Here is a 10,325-nt window from a genome sequence, read left to right as displayed (position 1 = left end):
ATGGCTGCCAATGAAGCAACAGTTTCTACTATAACCCTCTCCCAATCTGTAAATACTACATCACAGTGGAAAATTACAGGAATTATATGCTTAGCTCCTCCCTATGAGGTGTGTGTTGTCACGAGGTGTGTTGTCACAAGATGTGGGTTATCAGAACAGGAAGAATACCAACAACAACCTTGCGGCAAGGAGTTCTAGCCAACAGCTTCAGGCTTCCTCAAGATGCCTCGGGGGTCCATGCAGGGTCTACAGGTCCCCCTTTCCTTTAATATAAACTAACACCTGCCTTAGGTGGCAGAGGACATCAGCATAATTCCTTATCCATTATTGGAGAGTTCACCCAGGCCCATAACTTTCCTGTCTTACGTTGGATATTTGCCCTCTCTGCCTTATCCGTGACTGCTAATACAAGATAGACATTGCTACAGGGTTCCTGCTTCATGGAAGAGTCTGTCAGACAGTCTGCAGGACACAGACAAAAGTGACTGACAAACTGCCAATACAGGTGGACAGTTTAAAGTTTCCTGCTTTGCTGAGAAGTCTGCCAGACACACTATGGCCTATAGGCTGAAGATGGAACATTTCAGAAGAATTTTGGGTGACTGACCAGGGTAGTTGTCTCTGTCATTCTAGAGTTATGAATTATCCTTCTGTGGTCTCTGATGGAGTTGAAGACAGATAGTTATGGTTATAGTTTTCCTTAGTTAGGATTAAAGATAAATTATATAAGACTTTAAACTCACAAAGATAGGACAGATGATGGAATATTTTCTTTGAATCTTACTAAATGTTAATGGACTAAATATTGTTAACTGTGATTCTTATTTGATAACTGTTGTGTGATATATTTTGCTATGCTAAGGTTAAAACCCGTCTTTTTATTTTAGACAGAAAAGAGGAGATGATGGGAGATGTCATTCTGTAAATATGTTTCTCGTATTGATTAATGAATAAAACACTGTTGGCCAATAGGAAAGCAAGATAGGCAGGACTAAGAGACAAGGAGGATTCCAGAAGTAGTAGGGAGGAGTTCCAAGATGGTGGACTGAGAGAGTAGAATGCCAGCCACTCTCTCCGGTAAGATAAGACCACGTGGAAATACTTAGATTGATAGAAATTGGTTAATACTTAAGACAGAGCTAGCCAATAAGAAACAAGTAATTGGCCAACTGAATTATATCTAATACAGTCTCTGTGTGTTATTTGGGACTGGCGCGGCTCTGGGCCCAGGTTGGCAGGAAAAAAACCTTACTCCTAATAGTGTACTATTCTCTATTTCTCTAAAGACAGCATTTCCAGATTTTGCACTTGAGCTTTTAAGGACTCATCTTTCTGTTTCTGGCTCATGTCACTTCACAATTACCAGTTACATACATGTTATTTCAAATGATAAAATTTCATTTTTTTTTTAATGCTCACAAAACAACTGTATACCAACCATGGCAGCACAGGTCTCAGATTCTACCATTTTGCAGGTGAAGGAAGGAGGATAAAGAGTTCCAATGCAGGGTAAGCTAGATAAGACCAGGATTTACAAACAAGCAAACACCAAAACAACATAAAAAATTCAATTGTATATATTGAGCACTTAATCCATTTACCCATTGATAACACCTTAGTTTGAAGAATCTTCCTATTGTATAAAAATGATAGTTTCCAGTCTTTTTTTTTTTTTTTTTTTGTAAACCAAGTTGCATTAGCAATTTTTCTCTTTGCCTTTATTTAAACAGTTCTCAAAACATTTGAGTGAATTGGGCCTCCTTTGGTAAGCAAAGGACATGAAAATAATATTTAAAAAATGAACAGGCAGTCTTCAGTTTATCCATGACACAGGTGTGGTGATCCCTTCTCTCACTCCATCCTTTGAAGCACCCAGTATTATCATATAGTCTAAAAGCTAGAAGAGTACATTTGTGGTGGAATGTATTATCACTGGTTGATAACTAGTTGAAATACCATTATCTCTTTGTAACAGCCTTAACAAACACAGCCTTTTAAAGACATGTATCTGTAGCTCTTATTCCCTGCTATATATATTATAGATTACATAAAGGCTGACAAATCCACAGTAATGTAAGCATTAAGCATTTGCTGTATGGAAAGAATTTTGTTCTAATACTAGCAGCACAGAGTTACAGCATATTTAACACTTAATTGCAAGTATATTTATTGAATATGGCAAGTTTCATGGACTCCTGAAAGAAAATGAATATTTTTATTTTAAAGTCTTTTACTGGTAACTTAAGAGTGGTTCTGGTTTAGCATTAATATTTAGAAAGAAAAGTAAAAAATCAAACTTGTTTATTGTTGCTTTTTGCCATTTGGTAGCATTTTACACACAGGCTTCGATCTTCATAATACCCTGGATTCAGTAGAAAAACCTTTTAAATGAAGTTTTGTACAATAGAAACTTCTCAGCAGTCAAAATTTGGACTGTAAAAAAATACATGCAAAACATACTTTTCTGAAAACACTTAACTTTGAACAAAGCACCGAACTACACAAATGCAGAATGAAAACAGCATTTCAACTCCACCAAAAGCAGTCATCATAAAAGGTGTAAAAGTCACTTAACTTCACTAGGCACTGTTCACTTTTTAAACAGGAGACAATAGAAAATATTGCCCACAAACAATATCCCAGCTCTATGGCAGGTTTCAGAAACTCTTCAACTTCATGCTTTAATAGCGGCGAGGTGAGTATGATCGTGATCTGGAACGTGACCTGTATCCTCCACGACTGTAGTAAGGAGAAGGGGACCGCCTTCTGTATTTGATCCCTGTCTTGAGCAGCTCTCTATCTACCTCCTCCTCCACCACCTCCTCTGTATGATCTGCTATAATAGTCCCGATCATCATAGCCCCGATCATATCCTCTGTCATAATAATCGCGGTGGCGTGAACTGCCATAGGTGGGTCTCCCCATGTAAATTCCTGGTGTTGGGGTATGGGGCCTTTTTGTTATGGAGAAATCAACCCTGATTCGACGTCCATGAAGCTCCATTCCATTGGCACGTTCTTTAGCTTCCTTGGCATAATCTACATTTTCAAAATACACAAAGGCAAATCCTCTTGAACGTCTAGACTGCTGGTCATATACAATAGACACATCAGCAATGGGGCCATATTTAGAGAACACTTCTCTTAGGTCTCTTTCTGTGGTGTACAAGCTCAACCCAAACACTCCAAGACATCAGTTGGGATCAGGATTTGCCCAGTTTCCAACATGTCGCCTTCGAGTAGACATGGGAGAATGGCTGTGGCTATGCCGTCTTCGATAATCTCAGCTGTAAGACCTGCTCCGGGATCGTCTATGGGAGCAGGATCGTGATCATGACCTTGTATAATGCCTTCTAGAACTTCTTCTGGATCTAGACCTAGATTCAGATCTGGACCTTGATTTTGATCTAGAACTCCTTGAATCTTCCTTGGAGCGTGACATTGCAGGGGTGTGCCGTGCAGATTTCCCCGATCCATGAGCACTTCCACTTCTGGAAGCAGAACGGGATTCCCGTTCGCCGTAGATCTGCTCGCCGCTGTCGCTCATGACTCCAGATGGCTGTCACCACTCCTGGCCTTTACGGAAGCTGTCAAGCTCCTGCCTTCTCTACAGAGGCCCCGCCGCAGCCTCTCGCGACCACACACTGAGACAATAATTTCCAGTCTTGCTAAAGATGATTGCAAGATCATCACTGATGGGATGCAGAGATGGCTCAGTGGTTACAAGCACCAACTATTCTTTCAGAGGACCTGGGTTCAATTCTCAGAACCCACATGGTTCTGAGCTCACAACTGTCTATAACTCCAAGATCTGACATTCTCGCACAGACATCCATGCAGGTAAAACACTAATACAAATAAAATTAAACATAAATAGATCATTTTTTAAAAGGATCATCACTGATTTCAGACTGAAGACTCTTTTTCCCCAATCTACTCCTCATAAAGGGTAGGGCCTGCCATGGGGAATCAACAAAGCCTGGCACATTAAAGTGAAGCAGGACCAAATCCCTACCGCCCCCCATGCATCAAGGCTGAGCAAGGCATCCTATCATAGAGAATGGGCTCCAAAAAGCCAGCTCATGCATCAGGGACAGATCCTGGTTACACTGCCAGTGGCTCTACAAACAGACCAAGCCACACAACTGTTACCCACATGCAGAGGGCCTAGCTAGGTCCATGCAGCTTCCCACCTATTGGTTCAGAGACCATGAGTTCCCATTATTTTGGGTCTGCCATCTCTGTGGGTTTCCCCCATCATGATCTTGATCTCCCTTACTCATAAATTCCCCCTTCCTTCTCTTTGACTGGACTCCCGAACTCAGCCACTGCTTGGCTATGGATCTCTGAATCTGCTTTCATCAGTTACTGGATGAAGCTTCTATGATGACAATATTATTACAGGAGAAGACCAGTTCAGGCACCCTGTACACTATTGCTAAGAGTCTTAGCTGGGGTCATCCTTGAGGACTCTTGGGAATTTTCCTAGCACCAGCTTTCTCCCTAACCTCATAGCGGCTCCCTCTATCAAGGCATCTCTTTCATTGCTCTCCTACTCTGTCCCTCCCTCAACTCAACCACCCTGTTCCCCCATGTTCTCATCTCCCATGCCCTCTCCTCTACCAATCCCAAAAAGAAAACTTCAAAACGTACCTATTTCCCTTCAATTTACAGATGTTGAGCCTACAACTTTTCATTGAATTGCTATGTAATCTCATTATTTTGGTCAGTGTCATAAACATCAATCCATTACTAAGGCTTACACCTACATTAATGTGCACCTATAGGTGACATTAACAAAGAGTTTTCCCCTCAATGTGAGAAATAAGACTAAGATAACAATGCCTTTGTTATTTTACCACCATTAAATTTAATTAAAACTATACAGGGACAAGTATGTAGGGTAAAAGGGCCAGACAAAGAAACACATCCTGATCATAGAACCAGATTCAGTGAAAGAAACACATTTTGACTCCAGAACCAGAGTCAAAGAAACACACCCTGATCCCGAATCTAGAGCCAAAGAAACAAACACACTTGGCCCTGAAACCAGAGCCAGTGAAAGAAACATACCCTGGTCCTGAAACCAGAGCCAAACGGTTAGAAAAGGTCCATGAAAGAAGCACACTTTGGTCCTTAAACCAGAGCTAAAGAAACATACTCTGCCCCTAACCAACTAAGCACAAAAAACAACCAGTCCCTGAGCAGGAAAACAAACCAATCCCTGGGCATGAAATCCAACCAATCTCCGACCTTGTCCAAGCTCAGGGATTGAAATCTGACCAATTACCCTGAAAATACTCATCCTGTAAAAACCCCACCCCTAAGAATCCTTACATAATCCCTGAGCCTATTCAGTTGGGGGCTGGCTTTTTCCATCCCAGCAGAGGCAGCTACCCTCCTGGATTCATCCCTCCCAATAAATCTCTTTAATGAGTTTTGGTTGAAGACCTTCTTTCCCTGGAGTGGATCAGAAAAGTAACTTTCTCTAGAAGAGGATTAAACTGCAGAGTCAGGAGTGGGGGATGTCTCCCTTAGCAGAGTGAAGCAAAGAAGGAACAATTTTTACCAGATCAGAGAAGCAGGGGACATCTCTGCTGGAAAACTCCCTCAGTAGAGTGGAACAGAGCTGAGATGCTCTGTCAGTAGTAGGATTACTGCTTTCCTGAGGGAAAACCACCCCCACTGGAACAAAGCTATATGTGCGGCCTGGCTAGGGACAGCCAGGATACCTTTCCCTTCAGAGCTGTGACACTTACACAGTGCAACTGTAATTTTCTTTTTAGCATTGGGAATTAAACATCCTAGGCTCTACCACTGAACCATATCTCCAGCCTGCATGCATAAATATTTTAAGCAAGTACTTCATGTTCCCAAACAATGAGGCTTACTTGATTATAAAATTAACTTTAAAGACTCTGTGGGATAGAACTCTTTAAAATATTTATTTTTATGTGTCTATGTAGTATGTGAATGTATGACTTTATGTGCACAATTTGCACGTCAGTGCCTGTGGAAGCCAGAAAGTAGCACTATGTGTTTTGGAAGTGGATTATAGCCAGTTGTGAGCTGCCCAGTGTGTGTGCTGGGAACAAAATGATGTCATCTGCAAGAGTAGTGAGTGGTCTTAACTGCTGAGCCATCTCTTCATCCCCAGAATGCTTGCTTTAAAGATGATAAGAGTGAGATGATAGACACAGATAAGACACATTTCTATTACTAGGAAAGTAATAGGACCTTAAGATTTTTCCATATATTATAGAAATTAATCATTCATTTCTTTGCACAAGTACTTTAATGTCTGTGTGAATAAGGGAGCATACATACTCCACACACAATTTTCACACTCCATGGCTTCCACATTAAAAAAAAAAGTGTAGTCAAGCTTTTCTTTGGGCCAGATAATGACATAGAAACTTATTATTAATTATGAAAGTTTGGACTTAGCTTAGGCTTCTCCCCAGTTATCTCTTGTAACTTAAATTAGCCCATTCATATTAATCTATATTCATGTCTGACTTCAGTGTCTCATTGGTGTCTCTCTGCTAGCATCTCCCTGCTGGTGTCTATTGTGGGCCTGGATTTACCTGAGTTCCTTTCTCTGCTCAGATGTCCCTCCTAGCTGTTCTCTTTTTCCTAACTATTGGCCACTCAGATCCTTATTAAATCAATCACAGTGGCACATCTTCACATAATGTAAACAATATTCTACAACAAAAAGTCCCTTAATGAAAACTGTTTTTTAAAGAATGAGAACTCCTCCTATTACATCAAGTCACTTGTGATAAATTTTTAGTCTTGTAACTTGTGGTGTCTGGGGTGCTGTTTCCTAATCTGTAAAACCAAAGGATGCAAATGGATAATTGGTTTTAAAAAACAAGTCCTTATTACATTCAAACATGGAGCTTTTATAATACAAAAAATTCTATATGTATTAAACTTCAGAATTTCAGTGTTCCAAACTTGGAAAAATATGTAGGTAATTAGTGCAGCAGATCAAAGAAACAATATTTAACTTTTTGTTTTGTTTTTATGAAACAGGGTCTCATGTAGCTCAGGCTTACCCTGTGCAGCCAAGAATAACCCTGAACTCCTGATTGTCCCTTCTTCACCTCACAAGTGCTAGGATTATAGGCACATGCCATCATGCATTGCTTAGTTAAAATTTTTAAATTAACAAATACATATAGAAGATGACAGAGTGGGTAAACGTGTTTGCTGCTAAGATCTGAGACCAATATGATGGAAGGAAATTACTGTCTGCTACAGGTTATCTTCTGGCCTCCACACCACACTGTGGCATACATGTGCATGTGTACAAATAAATACACGTAATTAAAAATATACCTATATCAGGGTTTCTCTATATAGCTCAAGTTGACCTCAAACAAAATCGTCCTGAATGCTAGGATGACAGGGGCACTTACATGGCTGGTTCTTAAAATGGTACTATAGACCATGTCTAGATAAATACTCAATCTTCCTCACACAATGAAATTTATCGTTAGTAGAAGACAAAAGTAAGTGTTTTTGGATTCCATTGGCTCAGTTCCACCATAAAACAATATTATACAAATGGCTAAAGAAAAATAATATGATTCTTTTCCCCTCTGTCTAACTTCTGTCCTAATCTATAGGTATGTAGCAGTGATTCATGATTTTGGCTGAGTTTTAAGCAAAGAAGGTCAACTTAGAAGGGAAAAGAACACATATTTTGGCATATATGATACAAGATGATTTATGGACTAAATCTTACCGATTATGTGGCAAATAAATAGTATTTCTTTGAGGCTGTACAACATATACTACCAAGTTTCACCACTGGTGGGTTTATTGGACAAGCATATATTTGGGTTAATCTAAACTTTCATTTTACTAATTACATCTTAGTGTTGAGTAAGTGAAAGAAGAAACTTTAGGGGAAGCCCTTTCACCTTATTTCCTAGTCACGAGTCTCTCCAGGGCTCCCTTTACATCCTTGTTTCTCAGTGTATAGATTACAGGGTTTAACATGGGAGTTACCAAGTTGTAAAAGAGGGTAAGGAATTTTCCTTGGTCCTGAGAAGCTTTGTGTCCTGGTTGCATATACATATAAATGATATTCCCATAAAACAAGGCGACTACGGTGAGGTGGGATCCACATGTGTTGAAAGCCTTCCTTCTTCCTGAGGCTGACTTGATCCTCATCACTGCTAGAGCAATGTAGCTGTAAGAAACTAGGATGAGAGTTAGGGGCACCAGAACTATTATCACTGATAAGATGAAAACAGTGCTTTCCACAGCCACAGTATCCACACAGGCAATTTTTATCAGAGCTGGCATCTCACATAGGAAGTGCCTCACCTGACATCTGCCACATCGTGGCAGCTTCATGGTCACAGGAGACATGACCAGGGAGTTGAGGAGTCCAACACTCCAGGCCACCGATACCAACTTCCAGCAGAGCTGAGAATGCATGATGACTGAGTAGTGAAGAGGCTTGCAGATCGCAGTGAAGCGGTCATAAGCCATGACAGCCAGCAAAACGCATTCAGTGCCTCCTAGGCCTAGGAACATGAACAGCTGGATGGCACAGCCAGTGTAACTGATGGTCTTGTCCTGGCCTCCTAAGTTGAAGAGCAACTGAGGGATGGAACTAGTAGTGAAGCAGAGATCGAGGAAGGACAAGTTGGTGAGGAAAAAGTACATAGGCGTGTGGAGGCAGGGGTCCAGATGGGAAACTAAAATAATGACAATGTTGCCCACTAAAGTCACCAGGTAGAAGACGAGGACAAACACAAAGAGGATGAATTCCAGCCTGGGTCTGTCTGAGAATCCCAACAAGATGAACTGTTCCTGGCAGCTCTGGTTGGTCATGGCATCAATGGTCAGTACATGCCTGCAGGAAAACCATGGAAAACATATCAAGATCATGAGAGACAAGCTAAATTACCTGCAGAAGGACAAGATGCCAAAGAGTTACACATCATTTCAACATCCTGAGAAGACCTGTACAACAACTCCTGGAGAAAATATTCTTACTGGCCTCTTTTCTTTCCTTTTGGATACCAAAGATATATGGAGCATTATAGAATATTTGAATAACACTGATGTGTAGAAAGAACAGGAAAATATGACCAATACTCCTGAATAGACCACTGCTGCATTATTGATGTGTTCTCTTTTAGCCTTTTTTTTTAAGTTGCACATATAACATACACCAAATCACAGTGTGTTTAAATTAATTTCACTGTTTGATTTTCTTTTTGAAAATATGTAGTGTGTGTGTGTGTGTGTGTGTGTGTGTGTGTGTGTGTTTGCATGTACATAAGGGAATCTGTGTGCAGTTCTCTTCAAGTTCAGAAGAAGGTGACCTGCCATGTGGATTGCAAGAACCAATCCAGGCTCCAAACTTCTGAGCCATCTATGTAACCCTGTGTCTGAATTTTCCTTCATTCAATACTGTGTCTGATAATTTGCCTTATTTTTAAAATTCCACAAAAACAATATTTTTGTAATTCTATCACTGTGTTACTTTTTCTTGGTAGTTGTTCACCAAGGATATTTCATGTGTATTAGAGCTCTCAATAGTTTATAGATGTGTCTATTTTATTGTGCTCTTTCTCCTGAATATAAGACAAATGTTTGATTCAAAGAGATCTATTGTTTAAATCTGAAATTATTTGTGGATATATGGATAAATTCTTCATGCTTACAAGCTTTCTGTATTGGAGAAAACATTATATTTTTTCATTGAACTAGCATGTCACAGGTCCCATAAAAGTTTATCATCAGAGTTCAAAAGCTGACTTTGGTACAATAAAAACAGCTTGTAGACCAGGCTAGCTTTTAACTCACAGACATCAGCCTGCCTCTGTCACTAGAGAACTGGGCTTAAAGGAATAAGCCAACACAACCTGCTTTTACTTTGAATTTTAAAATGGCAAACATTACTGAATAAACTTGACTTAGAAATTTTTGAAATTTTAATACATTACCAGAGAATGCTATCATGCTACCTTGAAGAATAATAGGCCTTTTCTATTAAGAGAGAGCTATTTGTCAAATAAAAAAATTCAGGTAAATAACTCTTTCATATTTCAAACTGTTGGTTAAATTAAAAGACACAGATAAAGATTTTATAAGTCTTTAAATCCATTCAGCACTAAAGGGAAGTGAAGAAGTAAAAGTTTTAGTTTCCTTTGATATATCAAGGAAATGGTATAAATTTAAGATACCCAAAGACAAGTCAATGGCTTGCCATATAATGAGTTATTACTCAACACCTTGCATCCGGAAAGCTCTTTCCAGCTCCTAAGCAGAGAATGTGGTGCAGAAGCCAGAAGA

General features: G+C 39.8%; 1 protein-coding gene and 1 pseudogene across 1 annotated transcript; both read right to left on the bottom strand.

The window, feature by feature from the left end:
- Positions 1-2,105: 2,105 nt before the first annotated feature.
- LOC127229548 (transformer-2 protein homolog beta-like) lies at positions 2,106-3,639 on the bottom strand (annotated as a pseudogene).
- A 4,295-nt stretch (positions 3,640-7,934) lies between these two features.
- Positions 7,935-8,864, bottom strand: LOC127229568 (olfactory receptor 2W3). Its single transcript, XM_051194649.1, has one exon. It carries the CDS (start codon positions 8,853-8,855, stop codon positions 7,935-7,937), a length of 921 nt encoding a protein of 306 aa, XP_051050606.1. The 5' UTR covers positions 8,856-8,864.
- Between the last annotated feature and the right edge of the window lie 1,461 nt (positions 8,865-10,325).

This window comes from Phodopus roborovskii, unplaced genomic scaffold (assembly GCF_943737965.1).
Source record: "Phodopus roborovskii unplaced genomic scaffold, PHOROB, whole genome shotgun sequence".
In the NCBI taxonomy this organism is placed as follows: domain Eukaryota; kingdom Metazoa; phylum Chordata; class Mammalia; order Rodentia; family Cricetidae; genus Phodopus; species Phodopus roborovskii.
Note: the sequence above shows the minus strand (reverse complement) of the source record. Positions and strands in the feature narration are given on the sequence as shown.